Genomic DNA, 21,145 nt, shown 5'->3' with positions numbered 1-21,145 from the left:
TTAGTTTGTGGCCCACTCCCCACTAGCTGTGCTGATTTTTGCATAGTGACAGCTTTTGCATAGTGACTTTTATCTCTTAGCAATCCTCTTTCTATCAGACTGCATCATTTTTCTTTCGTAGAACACAAAAACAAGCTCTCTTTTCTTGCATAAGCACATAAAGACACACAAGGACAAGAGGTCATGATCTCACATGACCCTGCTTAAGCCTGTGTACTGTCTATTAGCAGAAACATGACATCATCCAGCAGCACAGAACGCTTTTAAAACCCAGACTAGCAGAATCCCCAGTACCTCCACTCTGATCTCATTTGATCTACCTGATAACTGGCCTCACGCAGAATGAAAAAATGACCAACTAGTCCATAGTGCGGTCTATAAGAGCTTTATTGCCAAGTGCTTTAGTGAAATCATAACAGTGATTTCAGTTCTCTGATCAGTTCTTTCACCAGTACAGGTTTATTCCATAAAAAACAACTGCACATTTTTAGCATGAATCCGTGGTGGCTCTGTTAGTACAGAATGGAAGTGTTGTGAGTGGTGGCATGTGAAAAGAAGGCTGGGAGTGAGTGTCTGAGGACAAGCTAATGCCTGCAAATCCTCAATGACTGACTGTTTCTCAATGACTGACTGTTTTTTGACTGAAAGTTCCTGATCTGACTTTCATACACAAACATATACCAACTCAAGCATGCAAGAACACCCACATGTGCCGGTAGTTTTTCACCAGCATGTGTCAACTCATTGTTTTTAAATGCCAAATTAAATGCCATACTTATTATTATTAAAGCTGAACAAATACTGGACTGGTTACAAGAAAGATGGATCATGCACACTAATGCACAACTTAATTAAAGGGCTCATCTTGGGAAAAAAAAATAAATAAACGTTTGATGTAGTCTGTAAATATTAATAACATACTATTCACTCTGCAGTCCATACAGTCCAACTTTGCTGCAAAAAAAGGCCATTATGGATCCACTGTTTTTGTGACGTCACGACAATCAATGCATTTACATCTATCTGCCAATCCAGCCTACAGCAGTTTAGCTCTGCCCATTCTTGTTTAGGTTATAAGGGGTGTTTCAGCCTGTACTGCTTTTTGAATGAAGCACAATGCAGATCAGCCAATGAGGACAGGGCTCATTTACATATATCAGTTTTAAAAGAAGGTTAACAAGCCGTTTACTTCCAAGGGATAAAAAGAGGTTGGGAATGGATCATATAAAATGAATTAGGACTGCTTTTGATACAAAAAGCCATAAATGCACTCAAGAAAAAAATAAATTACATGACAAATGTAAGACATGTGCCCTTTAATGAAGCTGTTTTCCTGACCCAAAGAGTGGACACCAATTTTGTTCATGAAAGAAACTTTACCTGCGAGACACTTGCTGTTGACTGACAGAGTAAAAATGGAGCAGTTTGGTCACAATCACAAAAGGAATGTTTGGAGAAAAAAGCAGCATTTGATGAAAAGAACACCTTGCCAACTGTGAAGCATGTAGGTGGACCTGTTATGCTTGAGGTTGAGGAGTAGCCAGTGGCACAGGAAAAATTTGCATGGGATGAAAGAATAGCTTTTACAAACTATTAGCAAATTCTGGAAGCTAAGATTGACCCAGAATGTGCTTGTCAATGTCTTATAACTTATAAAACCATAAATTAGCATATTAACGTACCCATGTAAATTCAAAGGCTTTCACCACCATTGTCCTTGATCCAAACCGTGGCAAATCTGTACATTTAGTGTAGAACTTTACTTAATGTTCTTCTCAATCCAGTTCTTAAAGTTGGCCACTCGTGTGTAGACTGTATACAAGCCTGGATTACAATTCTGCAGGTTGTAGCCAAAACTCACCAGGCCCAGCAATTCCCACCTTGGGTCAGACGCACCGACTTTTACATTCCTCTGGTCAGGGAGCATAGACCCTGAAGTCGTCCGGGTGTCAGTTGGTAAAAGAACTATGCCCCCTGTTCTGGCAGGACAAACTGTGGCAGAGCTGATAGGATGTTGCCTCCCACATAACATGTTATCGCTAACGCTAATGGAAACGCCTTCTTGAGCATACTGTCTTTCACACTGCGCCACATCAGCCAGTTCTACAAGACCGGTCCGAGACACTTCGGAGTCTGTGTCTGGAGCTGGTTCATGCTGGCCTGCTATAGACCAGCCAGTGATGTAGGCCTGTTGGGCAATCACTTCGCCTCCCTGCAGACGAGGCAAGCACACAGGGGAAATGAACCCACTGATCTTCGCCTTGTCTGCCAGCTTCAGTATAGCCAGATCCGAGTCAAATACATTAGGATCGTAGTTGGGATGAACCAGGATCTCCAAAACCTATGAGAAATAAAAAAAAATCAGGAGATCTAAACAGGTATTGATTTGGTTCAAAAGTAAATACTCCCGCAGCTTGTTTAGGAGGGTCTAATCACAGCTTTTAGGGCTGAGGCTTTAGCCAGAATAGTGGCTGCAACTAATTATTTTTGAAATTGACTAATTTATTTGCCTCATGGGCTAATCAAACTTTCATGCCTTCTGTGGTTTCACTTTCTTCTGCCCCTATCAACCCCCATCATCATTTAAAGGAATGGTTTGGTAAAAATCAAGTTTACATAAGTTCCTCTTACACCAGATGTAGCTGATAAGCCAACACAAGTCTGGTGTCCAAATTTTGCTTTTTTAGTTTTGCACTAGAGCTACGAGGCTAACAAACACTAGAAGTCAATAGTCATCCAAAACTTTTCAGTAAATACATCTCCAAAACCTCTTTGAAAGCTCAAACCACATCCAGGTCTTCATTGAGGTACATACTTATTGATGTGGTTTAGTGCACATTATGATTTACTATGAGGATGAACAAAACTTCACTGCAAACTGAAATCAGAAACAACAGAAACTGCAAACCTAATCTGTCCATATGCTTGTGTTGTGTTCATGCATGTGAAGAGAAATCAGAATTCAGACTGTTGTCTAAAGTGGCTGTGCACTGAGCTCACCTACACAATGAATGACAAACTACTGGATGTGGTTTGCATGGCTTGAGTTTTGGGGATGTATTTACGGAAAAGATTTGGGTGGCTAATGTGTTTGTTAGCAACATTAGCCTCTTAGAATAGCTCCTACATGCAAAATTGTGTAAATTAGATTTTTCACCCAACAATTCCCTTAAAATTCCACAAGCATTTTTTTTGTAGTTCAGTAAAACAGTAGAACCCCCTACATTTCCTGTAGAGTACTGCAATCTGTCAGAATGATCGCATGAATCATTTAACCCTTGTGTGGTGTTGATGTTTTTGTTACTCAGTGGTCTGGTGGACCCAATCCATTATTGTTTTTTTTTTTTTTTAAATCAATACAGCCATAGCAATTTTTACAAATGCAAGATGTTTAAAATATAGGTCAGCGTAGGGTTCTCCTTTAGCAGCTGTAGCCAGTCAGCAGCCTCTCTATGTTGTCCACCCTTACACCCACACACACAGATATAAAAACACACACAGAGACACACACACACTAACAGCAGGCCATGTAGGAGGGGAACAGAGTGAAGGGACACAGCACCTCCACACTTTTATTCCCTGCGGGTTCACCACAACACCACATGTGTAATATAAATGTGTGGGGGGGTGAACAGTGTGATAACATTGAAAATATGTTCTTCACAGAAAAGGCCAAAGAATCTGTGGTTGAAATAATAATAAACTGTATCATTTTTTTCTTTTGGTAAACACTGAAAATAGTTCCCACAGACCTGAACACCACAAAAGGGTTACACTTCACAGACCCAACAACACATTGACATATTGACTTTTCCTGCATAAAGTGACCAAATAACCAATCAATACATGACAGAAGACTAGATTATTAAATCTATCAACAGGAATGTGTTTTATGATGTCAGAACTCATTTATGCTTTTGAATATTGAACTATTTGTTGCTCAAAAAGACTTGTTGACATAGTAAAAAAAACTGATGTGAATTATGTAAGGATGCATCAGTACGGGAATTGTGTGCCGATGCCCATATTTTTCATGTGCGTGTCTTGATGAGATACTGATGCTGCTACCTGGATTAGAATTACAGGGAAATATATTTTTGTATATCTATATGATATATGATATGATGATGATATGAATGTGCATTCCTGAAAGTATGAACAACACTGATAGCACTTGTCTCTATGTATATATATATATATATAGCAGTCTGCTGCCGCTGGTTGAGATAGGATTAGAGCGTAGAGTGAGAGCTTTTACCTGCATGTGCTGAAGCCTCTTGCTGTCTCTCAGGTCACTGAGGTAATGTTTTCCCAGCACCACTCTTAGCTCAGCTGTGCTTAAAGGCAGTGACTGTCCAGGCTCTGTTACACAGTGTGCAGGCAGCAGTACAGCATGCTGGCTGACCAGAGCTCCACTGCACACCAGCTGCCACGACTGCTCCTCCGCAACGTTCTCCTGAGAATCATCATAATCGACTAAAGGAAATGTGTCCCCCCGTCTCTTGGTCCTCCCTAGGAGGAAGCTGTCATGGTCAGGGAGGTGGTGGTATACGGCCACATGCCATGGCCAGCGGGTTTCAGCCAGGGACTGGGGTTTGGATACAAGCTTACCACATACTGTAAAAAAGAACCACATATAAATAACCAATATAGTAGCCTAAAGATGAATATACTATAATAGTAATATACTGTCCAGTCACTCTTCTAGAAAACTGCATTTGTAACTGCAGTGATGAACCGTGACTATTAGAGCTAGGTCTTCTGTTCGGGCCATAAAACTCAGTTAAAAGCGAGAAAAACAACATCTCTACAACAATGCTAATTTCCTCTAGCACCCCTATGGAAATTCCAGCAGTTTGTTAGCACTAAGCCAACAAGGATAGAACATTTTTGGCTGTTTTAACCACTTCTAGAACTTCTATAAAGCCTAGAATGAAGTTTTTCTCACACAATTGATCCCACCCATTGTAAAACATGATCAGTTGATTCCACTGTCAGTTCCTGATTATGTTGGCAGTTAATCTAAAGTGTAAGGCCTTCAGTTCAGCTCCTGAAGTCCTAACCAATGGGAGAGTTGCTTGGCTGTATCCATCTACACACCCTACACACCATGGAGAAAAAAATCCTGATGGAATCATTTTCTCTTGGGTATTTCAAGAATTTAACACTTTTGTTTCCAACCAAAACATAATAGTGAAATGAAAGGATTACTACAAGAAGTATGGAGATTCTATTAATTAAAAACAAACGTTTATTTTTATTTCCTAGAAATTGTTTGGTTCCCCACTGTGTCCTGGGACATTTTATAGCACTGTTCTGCTTGTAGCCAGCTGACCGAAAGTGTCACCTTTTTCTCTGAGCCCTGAAAATGTGTGTGCTGCCCCCACCTGGTGAACAGGACGCATGGCGTCCACTCCACTCGCCAGTCTTCAGACAGGTACGGCGTGTACTTCCAGAAGACTGATAAAGAGGAGATGCACATTCATACTCAATCCTGGTGTAGAGGTAGTGAAAGCCAGCAGGTAATACAGCTGTGCTATCAGTGCTATCTTCATCAGCAGTTGTCGGCTGGGAGGAAGAATACAGCTTGTGCAGAGGACTCTTTCTGAAAATAGCAGAGTGATTTCAGCCAATGAGATGCATGCTTCAGAAAACGGAATTCCACCGATTTTTAAAAATTGTATAATTAAATTGTTAAGATGTAAATATATTCATTCAGAGTGGTTTGATGTGAAATTCTCCATTCTAGAGAAACTTACAGAGTCAGAATTGTCTGTAGTGGTGGTGATAGGAACCGGACATTTAAAGTGTTTAACCCATCTAAAAGCTACATCACAGAATCGTTAAATGGCTCTAAATGTGCTGCTTGATGCCTGAGACATTGTCTTATGATACTTCTGAGATAAGGTTTTAAAACACATTCCTGGAGTAGAAGTACATGCAGGCTGTTATAAGGCAAAATAGTACCCAAATAAAAAAAAAATCTGATTTTACTCCAATTTGCCATTATCAGCACTACATTTAAAAACTCAGAAGACACATCATTTCATTTATGGTTTTGGATAGTTAGTAAAATGACTATATTTGTGTTGCAGACATCACAACCCCGGTTCCTATCACCACCACTGTAAAGAAATCCAATTCGGTAAGTTTCTATACAATTAACAGTTTCACATTACACCACTCTGAACGACCATGTTTACATTTAGACTTTTGAAGAAATGTTTAAAAGTCTGTGGAATTCCCCTTTAAGAATGAATCACTTCATGAACTATCATTTAGTAACTTTTTTGTATTTTCCAAAGTATTTGAAACATTTAATAAGAAATACCTACAACCTGGGTACCTTTGCATGTATGTATAACATCATACCTGGAAGGAGACAGAGGTTTCACCACCTTCTGACGCACTAGTTTCGAAACCTTTGGTTCACGACAAGCTGCAACACATCAGTAAAGCTTTCACACTGCAACATGAAGGGTCTAGTAACATGACGTAGGTCTAAAAGACAGACATGCTATTATCCATGACTGTACCTTTGATGCACTGGGGCTGCGTGCCACTCCAGGTTCCATTCCGCTGGCACATTCTCTTTGAGCTTCCACTCAGGACATAAGGACTGTTACAAAAGAACTGCACACTCTTTATTTTACCATCTGAGGCCAAATTTTGTTTGGAGAAGCCAAGATGTGGTTGTGGCAGAGAGGTACAGACTTTTTTGGCTGGCTTTGCCTCTGCATTTCCAAAGAGAAATAAAAAGGTGAGCTAGTACACGTCGCTAAGCCGTACTGCTGGACATGTTTTATACATTTCCTAAATAAGACCATAGCGATCAACTTATCAATGCACCACCCACAAATATATATCATAGTTACTGTTACTAGGCTGGAGGAGCCAAACAGAACACTGGCAAAAAATCCATTCAGCTTTCTTATATGTAGATCAAAATCTCTATGTTAAGAGAACATTATTAATTTAAAATATACACTATATGGCCAAAAGTATGTGGACAATCGACCATCAGACCAATATGAGCTTGTTTGACATGCCATTTTAAAACCATGGGCATTAATATGGAGTTGATTATAACAGCTTCTACTCTTCTGGAAAAGCTTTCTACAAGAAATGTGGAGTGTATTTGTGGGAATTTGTGCCCATTCAGTCAAAAAACATTCGTAAGGTCAGGTATTGATGTTGGACAAAGCAGCCTGGCTCACAATCAATGTTCCAATTGAGTTGAGGTCAGGGGTCTAGGAGGGGTCTGGAGTTCCTCCCCACCAAATATGTCAAACCATGGCCTTATGAATCATGCTTTGTGCACAGGGGCACATTCATGCTGGAACAGGAAAGGGTCTTCCCCAAACTGTTACCAGAAGTTGGAAGCATATAATAGTCTAAAATGTCTTTGTATGCTGTAGCATTAACATTACCTTTTAAAGGGCTGAGCCCAAACCCTGAAAAACAGCCTAGACTGTTAACCCTCCTCCACCAAACTTTACTGTTGGCACTTTGCATTCTGGTTGGTAATGTTCTCCTGGCATCTGCCTAACCTACATTCGGTTATCAGACATCCAGATAGTGATGCCTAATTCATCACCCCAGAGAACACGCTTCTACTGAGTCCAGTCCACTTCTACTGAGTCACTTTACACCAGCAGATGCTTGGAATTGCAGCTCCTAGTTTTCATTCCAACAAAGCAGGAACACACATAATTAGTGGTTTGAAGACTGAGCAATTGGTACAACCTGCAGAATCAGGTGTGCTTCTGCTCATTTGGAGGGAAACATACAGCCACATTGGCCCTTGCGAATAAGATTGGACACCACTGCGCTATGCACTTCAGCTCTCGGTGGTCCCGCTCTCTGAGTTTGTGTGGTCTGCTGCTTGGTGGCTGAGTTGTAGTTGCCCCTAGATGCTTCTATTGCACAATAAGAGCACTTACAGTTGACAGGGGCAGATCTAGCAGGGCAGGACTTTCACAAACTCACTTGTGGCAAAGGTGGCATTTTATGACAGTAACTCTTCAGTATGTCCCATTCTACTGCCAATGTTTGTCTATGGAGTTTGCACAGCTGTGTGCTTGATTTTATAAATGATCACTTTTGGCCATATAATGTAACTTTGTTTACATGTGAATGATCCCACCAGCCACATATGTTATGCATATTTTATTCATTGGTGGAAATGGCAAAAATGAATTTAATAAATTCACCGAATGTTGCATAAAAGTTGGTACCCTTGCTTGAGGTAGATAGATATTTTTTGCAGATGAAAGCATATGTGATAAATTATGATGGAAACATCTAGGTTTCAGGATAAATAATACAAATACAAAACATGACATAAGGCAGGGGACTGATATAAAATTAAAACATAGCTCAATCTAATCAAAGAAAAAACATATCAGTGATGTTAGACAGTAGATAGACAGGATGCTTGCAGCTGATTAAGGGACAAGTCCTGAGCTGTTGTGTTTGCCAGTGTGTTTAGTCTTCATGCTCACATAATTCAAAATATAGTCATAAAATGAAAACAAAACAGCAATGAGAAGCTGCTCAAGATTAAAAGTTAATCTGCAGACTCACTTTATATTTCTCAGAAATGTTTTTATAAATATGACATTCAGTTTTATTCTCTTGTACGGAGTTGATGGAAACTTCATCTAATATTGCATATTTTTGTGACAATTCAATTATTTAGTTGAATTTAATTTGAGAAGAAACCAGGCTAATCGAGCTAACATTAGCATAGTGGCACATTTTTTTTTGCAGTCTGATTAGTTTCAATTCAACTACTAATGCAGTTGGGTAGAGCTGACAACTCAAACTTGCATAGCGACTTAAATCTAACAAACATGCAATTTGCATATTTTGATTATTTTGATTTTGAACATGATTTCTGCCACCCTTCTTCAATGCTTGTTCAACTCTGCAATGAATGCATTTTTGGGTGAAGCATGGATGGGTCTATTTACAATAAGAACCAGATTTGCCATTTTCAGAGTAGAACCTTCATCTCTACTAAGCTGCTTATCCACCTGGGTTGCTGGAGCCTATCTCAGCGGTCAGAAGGCAGGAAAAACTCTGGACAGGCCGCCAGTCCACCACAGGGCAAAAACACAGACATACACACTCACACTTGGGGTCAGTTTAGCATCTCCAATTGGCCTGATTGCATGAGGAACATGTAAACTCTACACAGAAAGGAACCTGGCTGCCCGGCCGAGGAATTGAACCCAGGATGCAAAAATCCAAAGCAAATGACCTAACATACGGTGAATACACAAGCCCAAAAAATCAGGTCTAGTGTACCTTTAACACACGTGGGAGCCGTCCCGCTCCATTTACCATTGGGCAGGCACATTCTCCGGGACACTCCCTTGAGTTTGTAGGGCTTATAGCAGAGGTACTGAATTGAAGTTGCAATGTCTCCATCATCATACTGCAGGAAAAGATCCCCATGGGCAGGTTTCTGAGGGGGTACACAGCCAGAGGGATCTACACAACCCAGGGAATAGTCTTGATTACATGCCTTGTAGTGTAATACATGTACAATACAATGTACAAAGGTGTCATGTACACATACACTACTATTCAAAATTTTGAGAATTACTGCTAATGTTAACAACTGTTATTTTATTAGGTTATGACTTACAAAGTGTTATTTGAAATATGATAAACTAAACATCAGACAGTCTTTGTACATGTCTATTACAACATTTCAAGTCTTTTGGGAATAACAAGAAGTTATTAAATGATGAATTATATGTTGTTTATAATTTCTTTTCAAGTTATTGGCCTTGAGACTTAATCACCACTTTACACACACAATTTAGTCCATAATTATTGGCACCCTTGGTGAAGATGGGTAAAAAAAATGGTTAAAAAAATGAGATAGTTTAGAGTAAGAAAACAACCTTTAACCTTATACCTTTAATAAAACCATACGTGTCACTATTATTTGCACCCCTGCATTTAGTAATCTGCCCAACCTTGCCTTAACAACATTATGTTCTCCTTATAGTTCTCCTGTAACATTTCATGAGGATAATACAGATCAAAAAACATGAGTCCACCCTTCAATACAGAATCTCTTCAGATCCTCCAGGGTCCTGGGTCCTCTTCAGGGTCACAACACAGGTTTTCAACAGGGTTTAGTTCAGGAGAGTATGATGACCATGTCAAAAGACTGATTCTTTGGTCACTGAACCATTTTGGTGTGGATTTGTATTTATGTTTTGGATCTTTGTCCTGCTAGAAGATCTGAGCACAACTTAGTTTTAGCTGTTTGGCAGAGGCAGCCAGATTTTCATTTAAATTCTCTTGGGACTTCATGGTGTCCATGTTGCCATGAATCCTAACGTTCCCAGGGCCTTTGAAGAAAAAATAGCCCCAAAATATCACTGAGAATAACAGTGAGATTCAGTTCTTTTCTCTATAACTGTCCTTCTTTTAATGTCAAACTCACGAAAAAAGCTCTGTTTTATCTAACTGACCTTTTTTACCCATCCTTACCAAGGGTGCCAATAAAAATGGAACTGTATGAACTGTATGAGGTATTCTGGACAGCAATTTTATTGTTATGTCATTCTTAACGTTTTATCTATTATTTTGGAATCATCTACAGTTTATCTTTCTGGACACATCAACAATCATTTCTTCTTATACATTATTTGAATACCCCAAAGTACTAGTATAATATTAGAGCCATTTTATATGTGTATCCAGTGATTGTCAGCTTTTGCGTGCTGATTCCAAGCTTTTGAACAGGAGTTCTTCTGTTTATTTCTTTCAGTTTTACCATTTTACATTCCAACTTTCACAATTGCTGTGTAGTGTTTCATTTTTTCCCCACCAAAGAACAATTTTAAGACTCACTGTTTTCACAGCGCGCGCCTGTGAAGCCGGGTCGGCAAGCGCAGCGGAAAGTCTTAATTGGATCCAGTGAACAGACGCCGTCGTTCATACAGGGAGAGAAGCTGCACGCTGCAGGAACAAACACAGAAAGCCAAGCCAGTGAGGACAACAATCTGGAGTAAAAACACACCCAGCAACTTTAACTCAGCACATAGATACCTGCTTTTGTAAACTGCACCTGTGAGTTCCTGAAATGTGGCAGAGAAACCATCGTAATTGTTATAGCCATCTGACACAAAGCGGATGTGTAAAGAGTCTCCTGAGCTCCTGATTGGTGAAGGGATATCATTCCCACAGTATCGAGCAATGATGCGCGAGTCAAGGCTGTCTCCATCTCGGACCTCGACGTAATCATAGCGACAGTTGTGATCAAACTCCAGACTGAGCATTGTGAACCTGTGAAGATAAAAACTAGTTCAAAAAATTGGCTGGATAATGTAAAGCATGAGATTAAATCTCATCACTGTCATAACAAAACCAACTTTTTGGAGCAGGAAGAACATTTAGAGGCAGACTTACTGACTTTTTGCACCATTGCAGACTCTATTTTGTTGTTAAAAAATGGGATATGCACTTGTTTATAAGAGAGCGTGAAATTCTTAGAGGACATTATTATAAGAAATTATGTCATTTGTCTGTTGAAAAATTAAGCTGCTGCCCCCTTTTGGCAGAAACAACATGTGTTTCCTGTAACTGTCTACCAGTTTCTGACATTTACTAGGAGGAACTTTTGCACATTCCTACATGCTGAATTCTTTCAGATGTGCAGTGTTCAAGGGATTCCTTTCATGTACAGCCCTTTTCAAATTCTCCCACAGCATTTCAAAAAGCTTTGGGGTTGGGCTTTGCCAAAGCCAGTCCACATCCCTCCCTTTTTCTTTTTGAGCCATTCCTTTATGGATTTACTTTTATGTTTGGGATCATTATCCTGTTGGAAGGTCCACCTCTTGAGTTTCAATTGTTTTACAGATGGTGTCATATTCTTCTGAAGCGTTCTTTGGTATGAACAAGACTTCATAGTCGATTGTATGATTGCAAGTTAGCCAGACCCTGAGGCAGCAAAGCAGCCCCAAACCATAACATTTCCACCACCAGCTGGTATGAGGTTCTTCTGATCAAATGCTTGGTTTTTGACCAACATGACTTTTGGTACTCTGGCCAAACACCTTCTTTTACTCGTCTATCCGTAGCACATTGTTCCAGAAGTCCTGGTCATTGCTTAGATATTCAAAATAATTCATTATTTCCTTAAATTTCCGACATATTATGGCAAAATACCTTATTTTCTTAAGAAACAATTACTTTTTATGTTAAAATTTTATGTTCTGTACTTTCTTGACAAGTAATAACTCTTTTTTTGTCTCTACTTGGTCACATTCAAAAAAAAATATTTACCTGAATTGAATTGAATTATGGAAAATATTTCCACACAGGCTTTCAATCAAAATAAGGCAATTTTGTTGATCCAACATAATTTAATTGTCTAAACCTGCTATCATATTTCCAACCCAACTCATTACAGTTTGCTGAACTTGAGATACTAGTGTGGTTTTAACTTACGTTAAATCCAACAAGACAGCCTAGGAGGAAAAACAACAGAAGATGGAAAGATATGCACAGTATGTAAATATATGGAGCCAGGAGCCAATAAAATCTTTGAGAAATAATGAAAAAAGTTCCCCTAACTCAAAATAGTTGAGTAATGTGGGATACATCCTATTTTATATTTTATATAACACTTCATTTATTTGGGTACGTGTCTTGTAAGTGGAAATTCCATGAGAACTCGAAAAACAGTTTTTCAATAGTAATTCTCTTTTATTTGACTTCATTGACTTTGGCTAATTTAACATTTGGGATAATTATATTCTTTCAATACAATTATTTTAAGTGAATTTAAAAATGGGTCAATTAATATCAACTTGATTTGTTTTCTTGACATGTACATGAGCCAGATTTATGTTTTTAGTGCATTGTTCTGACTCACAAGTCACAATCTTGAGGAAATAAGTCTTTATTTTGACCTAATGAGTCTAAGTTGTTTTTTCTCCTACTTGGCGAAACAGAAAGCGTACGAACCAAAACAGCTGGTTACATTGTGCTGATCAAATGTTAACCCCTTAAATGGCCAGGGCCTGCTGGCTTTTTTATTACACACTTCTATAACCTATGAATAGCTCACTCAGTTTGCATTGAAGTCCCTGTAGTTACTGAATAATACAGCTTAGTATGTAATAAGCCTTGGATTTCGATGGGTTGATTATAAAATTGTGCCTGCGTTTATTTGCATGCATGAGGTAACCCACTAAACTGGCCGCCCCACTAGTGCAAAGTGTCAGTAGACAGTCAGTAATTAGCACCTCTCTTGGTAGATCAGTCCCCTTAATAATGTTAATGTAAAATCGTTTTATCCCAAGCAATTTCTATTGGTCTATTGGTTATGAGAAAGTTGGCAAAAACAAACAAACTGGGATGAAGTTGTGAAGTTTTGATATGACAGTGACAATATGCTCTTACTTTAATAACACAGAAGTCATTTTATATTTGTATGAGTGAGCTTGGCAGTAGAATATGAAGAGTGAGATGAGAATTGCCTGAGTTCCATGGTCAATCCTCTGCTGACATGCAGCGTCCAGTCACATTTGGCATTGATCGGATAGCTCTCTAGGATCACATGACCTTGAGGCCTCCTGATAACTTCTCCACATGCTGGAAAGGGAAAACATACACGTGGACATTCTGTGGAAAGCACACATGTGGAAGCTTGTGTCTCTGTTGTTTTCTGTAAATGCTGCAGTGCTACATCGAACCCAACCTTAACCCTAACCTCAGAAACCAAAAAGGCACTAGAAAAGAAAAATAATGAAAATGTTTAATGTGTAAGTTTTCCTCTGTGTAGTGTAAGACATGTGAAACAGTCCATACTCACTGAGACAGGCTCCTCCAGTCCAGCCCTGACGACACTCAGTGCAGTAAGTGCCACTGACGTAGAAATCATCCTTTGCCTCCCACGTGCCATTATTGCACCTTTTACAGTTATCGAACACATTGCAGCCTGCAAGCATTTGATGTGAGTCAAATGGCATGACTGACAGGTACATTAAAAGAATACTGCAGCACTGGAGCTGTGAGTCGAATGTAGCTAACAAGTAATCCAAGTGCATTCACTGCCAATTAGCATTGTGCAAACTGAATTCCTAAATCATTACATACTTCCCCTCAAATCTGGTGCTTCATGTCATACTGTAGTTAACTTAAGCAATGGGAAAGAAGCACATTGCATCGCTAAACACAGCAGTTGCAGCTACCCTGAAGCCTGATTTGTCCTCATACTCTTGTCTTTTATAGTCATACAGTTCAAAATCCACATTAGCAAGATTTAACAACCTGGTGCAGTTTGAGATGACTGATGCTTTGGACATGCAGTTTGCATGATGCTAACAGGGTGACCATAAGTTTCCAGCACTTGTAAGCTGGGTCATTCTACCCTTGTTAATTCTTCTTTTTTGAATATTAATTATAGATTTTTAGTCATGTTGTACATTAAAAACCACGTCACAGCAGTGATTTTACAAATGCTGAGGAATTATTTTTATGTAAAACAACAATTTTGATGATTGTTGAACTTGAATTGTACAAATGCATGAAAGGTTTTCTCTGTTAATGTTAAAATAATATTGCAAATATCAAAATATAATTTTATTTTGATTATCTGGGCCTTTTTTAGTCAGTGGTGTTAGAGTAACATAAAATGTCATTAAAAAAAAGAAAAGAAAATCTTTTTGGGTAATTTCTTATAAGGATATCTCAAAGGAAGGACGACAGACTTTGAGAAGTACATGGTTAGTGAAATATTTTACAATTTTCATAAATTTGGCGAAAATACTGACAGCTTTGCGTGTCACAAAAATGTCAGTGGTGTTACGAAACATTTAAAATTGAAAGAGAAAAACATTGTGAATGCAATATTTGTAATTTTCTACTAAAAAAGCTGACTGTAAAACTAAAGTGGCAGTGGAGCGTATTTCAGAAGAGCTCAGATTTCAGTAATTCTGTCGGTGGTGTTACAGTTAGTGGTGTCCTACCACATTTACCACCACAGTGGTAGAATGACCCAGCTACAGTGGCCTCATAGCTACAGTGCAAAACTAAAGAAGCAAACTTCAGACATAAAACATGTCTTGGTGACCGACTGACTTTAGGGTAAGGGGAAAAATTGTGTTTGATTTTTGGCCAAACTATGAATTCATTTCTGGATGGTAAGAATTTGTCTCTGACTGGACCCGATACAAATGCATTCTCCAGAATAGATGCAAAAATACAATGGTGTAAGTAGCTGTAATTGTTGCTGGAGGTCAGTCTTACCCTGGTGGATGATGCAGGGGTCACACTGGTGGATATCATTGCGGCAGCAGGGCACAGCGTAGCCTACCTTTGTTCCTTGAGATGGACACTTACAGGCAATCCGCTCATACTCACAGCATGAGCGGCACATGACGTTCCAGCGAGGGCCTGGACACTTATCCTCCTGAGCCCTGGATTCTGAAACACACATATGAACAAATAAATTCAGAACTTGTATCATAAAATATATTTTATTTGGACACTGTAAGAATTCTTCCTTTTTAATGTTGTAGATTTTTATGTCTCACCAAATCTGGCTCTCATTATGACCCAGTTTACCAAATATGTGTATTACTCAGTGTGTGTGTGTGTGTGTGTGTGTGTGTGTGTGTGTGTGTGTGTGTGATCAACTACATTTCTATGTTTCTATGTACATCATACAGAATTTCCACATGAATTAAATGTATTAAACCAACACAATTATTGTCAAACATAAGTAAACTCAAAGAGAAAGTTGTGTTGGTATTTAATAAAACTACAAAATTTCCAAAAATGGGCATTCTGTACAAGTTATTCATTTTTTAGATATGTTTTTTAGGAGATATTTCTGATGAGATTACATATAAGATAATCTGCTTGCATGAGGAAGGAGAAAGTCAAAGGAAAACAAGTGAAAAACTTTCATCTTTGAGAGAGAGGAGAAAATCCTGCTTCAGATCTGAGAAAACCCACACGAGTTTCTGTCCATCCTTCCACTGTGAAAAGACAACTCAGTGTTATGAGTCTGAAAGGATGTATAGCTGTCAGGAAGCTCTTAATGAGAAAAAGAGAATCGCTTTTTTAATCATATGAAAACGAGGTATCATTTCGTTTTTTCAGCTTGTACTTTATAATATGGGTGTAGAAGACTTTACTGACTTTGGAAAACACCGCAGTTACAGTTATGACTCAAGTTGTTCTTGGCACACTGACATTTTAGGGAAACAGCCCAGAGTGTTCAGCAACCCTTCAGGATTATGAAAGCACTAAACATCTATAAAAGCTATTTAAACAGCCACAATTGCCTGCTCATGCAGTTATGCACTGTTGTGGCAGGTGATTTCTGCAGTTCTTATAAATGCAAATCAGCACTTCTCCTGTCTAATTATCATCATTAATCATGTATCACCTGCCAAGAGTGCTACCGACACCTTCACTGGAGCGGAACATCACAATGATTCTATAGAACAATGACCACGTATGTAGTTTATGTGTGTATTTGAATGTGAAGGTGCAGCTGTGTTCTTGATTCATTTTCATGATGCCTTCAAATTCTGGAAAATTTGCATTACTATGAGTTTAGGGTCAGGAGCGAAACGGTAACGGACAGTAACACTTTCTATGAATGTCACGTTTGTAAGCATCTATAAACACATTTATAACATGTTATAATGCCTTCATACGGCATTATAAACATGATTATAAACATTTCTAAAAGTGAATTACACTGGATTACACTTTATAGCCATGTTTATTATACATTATGAATTGTTAATATAATGCATTATAAGTAGTGTTGATAACATGTTATGCTGTCAATGCCAAAGAAGTCAGTCCCAGCTTGGAGAGTGCAAAGTAAAAACAAATTCCAAGCTAACGGTTGTGTACATTGACTTTCCCACATTTGGGATGCACTGATGGCAGCACTAGTTTAAACTCTGACATTTGAAGCCTGTAATGTGCTTTATTGTGTATGTTTTAGTGTTTCAGTAAATCCTTCAGTAAATACTTCAACTCAAAGCCTCACTCTTAACACTGGAGGAGGCTTTAGTACAGTATGCTTCACTTTACTTAGAGCGGACAAATACGACTTATGAGCTCTTATAATTTGTTATGATCAGTACTTATAATGTATTATGTTAACAATTCATAATGCATAATAAGCATGGCTATAACATGTAATGCATTTTTATAAATATTTATAGCCATGTTTATAATGCCTTATGAATGCATTATAACATGTTATGAATGTGTTTATAGATGCTTACAAAGGTGACATTCATAAAAGTGTTACCGGTAAAACATGCAAAGAATGTGCATGCACTGCTGTGAGTCACCTTGTAAAGCCTGAAATCATAATTTAAATTCAGAACTTTTGGGTTTGGTTTTGCTGGACACTTTTGGGCCACATCAGACATCTTACATATTAACGTCACAAGCACAGGCTCAATGTTTAGGTCTCAAAATCAACATTATACTGATGAAGATACAATGGGAATAGTAAATAATTCTAAAGACATGTTTTCCCCAAAATTTTTGAGCTCTTTTGACTTCTAAACACACTATCAACAATCAGACTGCGTTAGAAAGCGTTCTTCCACAAGTTGTGTGCAATTACACATTTCTACCAGAGGGGTCTCCAAATCCCCAAAACTTACAAAGTATAGCTTTGACATGCATTAAAGATGTTTTTTCTTCTCCAATAAATGTATGACATCAGAGGTGCAAAGTTTATACATATGGTATGTACAACAATATATAACCTTTCATGCACCACCAGAATCTTTCTATGTTGATTTTACCATAAAGAAAAACACTTAAAGCAATTTTCATGAGAAAGTGTCTCTAAGTAGACAGAGCAAATCTCTTAGCAAAAATGGTACTTCACAGTAGCAAAAACTGGTTATATGACTTGGAACAACAGCACAATACTTTTGTTTCTAGGTATCTTTAAATAAGATTCTTCAAATAACCATATACAACAGATTTGTCATCATAGAGAAGAACCATTTAACCATAGAAAGAACTATTTAAGTATTCAAATAGTTATATGGTTCTATTTATAACTATTGCCTTTACTAAAGAACTCTTGAAGAAACACTTTTAAGGGTGCAACGCTTTTGGCTGTTGCTATACATCCTTGCATTTGGTGTCTAAGAGCATTTCCAGTCATCCTTTCTTGGCTAACTTATCTCATATCTGCTTTTCTCATCTGGAGAAGTCATGGAGCAGAAAATATCTGCACCACTGAGGTCTGTCCACCCTGATTTGTCTGCAACAAGGAGCATGACCTTTGGCCCTGATTCTGCCTTAAAGGCTGCTGCATATTCCAGAGCTTATTAATCATCAAACACTGGCCCTCTTGGTCAGTGACTAATACTAATTTCTGTGGAGGGCTGGACTCTATTAACTTGTACAGATGGTAAAAGCAGACACAGGAACAACGGTTCAGTACTGGCATGGAAAATAACTTGGACAGAAACAGAAGATGATGTGCTGATAGTCCAGCAGACTTTCCTCTAGTGGAAATATTTCAATTACAAAGCACACTGTACAGACTACAGAGGAGTATTCAACAAACTGCTACGCTCACAATTAAATGTTTCTAAATAGTTCTTGGCTTGGATGTACAGTACTGTGCAAAAGTCAGAAACCACCCTTTATTTATTTAATTTCTAATCAAAACTGACTTTAAGGACAAGTTATTTGTTTTTCTGGAAATATTTCTAAAGAGTTTAGATATAAGATAACCCACATACATTAGGAAGGGAAAGTCAAATGAAAATAATTGAAAAAAGAGAATTTCGCAAAACTGGAATTCAGAAAATCTTTAAAAAGCCATACAGAAAAGGGGACTCCTAACAACCATGCAAGACCTGGTAGACACCAAAACTGTCCCTGTCAGATAAACAGCACTTAAAGCTTTCATCTTTGACAGAGAGAGGAAAATCAAGCTGCTTCAGATCTGAAAACATCCACAGGTGTTTCTGTCCATCCTTCCACTGTGAGAAGACAACTCAGCACTATGGGTCTGAAAAGATGTGTAGCTGTTAAGAAGCCTCACTGAGAAAAGAAGACAGACACATCAAACAGAAAAGCTGCTGGCGTTTTCAGAACAATGGACTGACCACCCCGGAGTCCAGACCTCAACATCACTGAATGTATCTGGGATCACTTGGATCTTGAGAAGCAGAAAATGCAACCAACTTCTAAGATTGAACTTTGGAGGGGTGGAAAAACATCCCAACAGATTTCTTGGAAAAACTGGAAGAAAATCTCTTATAATAAAATGGAAATGATGGACACAACATTGAAAAACATTATAACACATTTAGTTGGTGAGATTTTGGTATCATTTTCTGTTAAACATGTTTTCTGCTTCCTGATGCTGAAAAGTTAACTTGTACTTTATAGCTGGTTTGACTGTAAATTAAATGAAGCGTGGTCTCTGACTTTTGCACAGTACTGAATGATTCCACGAAAAACCTTTCCTAATATGGAGGTTCTTTAACTCAAAAAAAGGCTCTTCATACATTTATGCATCATTTGTTTCATTGTTTCCTTTAAAGGACCGTCCATTGTAAGGGTCTTAAAGGGATTAAAGGTGGGTCTTCTACAGCATCGATCCAAAGACCCGTTTTAGCACCTTTGATTTTATGAAGGTAGAGAAGTCCTGTTCTTACCATGGTGCCAGGCTGTCAGTGGGCAGTAGAGCTGAAGGAGGTGGAAGAGAAGAGCCAGTAGACAGACTTTCCATTTGGAAAACAGAGAAAACATCCAGATCCCACTGTGTCCTACAAAAAAGAGCATTCTTCTTCCAGGGCGCCGCTGCTAACAATCACGATCAATCTGCATAAAAAACGCAATCCAGCACTCTCAGACACTCCTCATCTCTACCAGCCCCCTCTCTCACTCTCTCTCTCTCTTTCTGTTTGTCTTCTCTCTCGCTCAGTCTTTCTCTTTCTCTCTCTTGCTCTCTCTTCTGTCTTACTCCTCTTCTCTCTCCATTTCTTCTCTCTCTATTTCCCTTTCTTTCCTCTATTTCTCTCTTTCTCCCTTTCTCTGTCTTCTCTCTCTCTCTTTCTCTCTCTCTCACTCTCTCTTGTCTCTCACTCAGTCTCTCTCCCTCTCTCTTGCTCTCTTTTTCTGTCTGACTGATCTTCTAGTTCTCTTTCTGTCTTCTCTCTGTCACTCTTTTCTCTCTCTCTTGCTTTCTCTTTTCTCACCCCAACCTCTCTCTCTTGCGTTTTCTTCTCTCTTTTTTCTTTCCTCTCTCTCTCTTTCCCCTCTCTCTCACTCTCTCTCTCTCTCAGTAGACTGTAAAGACCATCTCTGCTGTATAGCTTATGATCGTCTCTCTGCAGAGCTGCTGAAGTGATGTAAGAGCTCTGTTGAGAAGCTTTGATCCAGAGCGAGAGAGCCAGTCATTAACCCTTTGTCATTAACACAGCCACATGAGCTCTACTGATACAAACGCTGATGGAATTTGCTCCAGTGTGTACATCTTTTCCACATAAATACATTACATCAGCACATGTATTGCCAAAACTATGTAAACCCAAAGACAATGTAGTGCCAATGTAGCATATTTTATGCATGTGGAAATGATGTACAGTACAGAAGTACAGCACGGTTACAAGGAAGCCTCAACAAGTTAATATAAATAATATGTCTTTGTTATTTAGTGTGTCCACCTTTTACCTTCATTGCGCTTGCTTTCGACTTTTTTCAAAGAAATCTGCAGGGATATTTTTCCACACCTCCAAAGTTCAGTCTTAGAAGCTGGTTGCATTTCCAGCTCAGGATCAAAATAATCCCAAACACATTCAGTGATGCTGAGGTCTGGACTCTGAGGTGGTCAGTCTGTTGTTCATTTGCAAATGTTCTTCTTTTTTGTCTTTTTCCTTTTCTCACTAAGCGCTTCTTAACAGCTACACATCCTTTCAGTTCTGAAGCAGGAACTTGATTTCCTCTCTCTCAAAGATGAAAGCTTTAAGTGCTGTTTATCTGATAGGGGCAGTTTTGGTGGTCTACCAGGTCTTGCACAGTTTAGTTTACTTTCTAGTTTGGGAAACTCTTTTTTTCTTATGTTCTTTTGACCTTATGCAAGTAGGTTATCTTATAT

General features: G+C 38.7%; 1 protein-coding gene across 1 annotated transcript; it reads right to left on the bottom strand.

The window, feature by feature from the left end:
• Positions 1-1,158: 1,158 nt before the first annotated feature.
• si:ch211-102l7.3 (inactive serine protease PAMR1) lies at positions 1,159-20,021 on the bottom strand. The gene is made up of 12 exons (XM_036584333.1): positions 19,704-20,021; positions 15,283-15,459; positions 13,847-13,972; positions 13,512-13,626; positions 11,096-11,313; positions 10,879-10,986; positions 9,313-9,498; positions 6,537-6,734; positions 6,373-6,439; positions 5,388-5,605; positions 4,259-4,617; positions 1,159-2,341 (listed from the first exon to the last, which is right to left on the bottom strand). The coding sequence occupies exons 1-12, from the start codon at positions 19,828-19,830 to the stop codon at positions 1,760-1,762; spliced, it is 2,481 nt and encodes an 826-aa protein (XP_036440226.1). The 5' UTR covers positions 19,831-20,021; the 3' UTR covers positions 1,159-1,759.
• Between the last annotated feature and the right edge of the window lie 1,124 nt (positions 20,022-21,145).

The sequence above is a fragment of the Colossoma macropomum genome, unplaced genomic scaffold (genome assembly GCF_904425465.1).
Source record: "Colossoma macropomum unplaced genomic scaffold, Colossoma_macropomum, whole genome shotgun sequence".
Classification (NCBI taxonomy): domain Eukaryota; kingdom Metazoa; phylum Chordata; class Actinopteri; order Characiformes; family Serrasalmidae; genus Colossoma; species Colossoma macropomum.
This window is presented reverse-complemented; position numbering and strand designations above follow the sequence as displayed.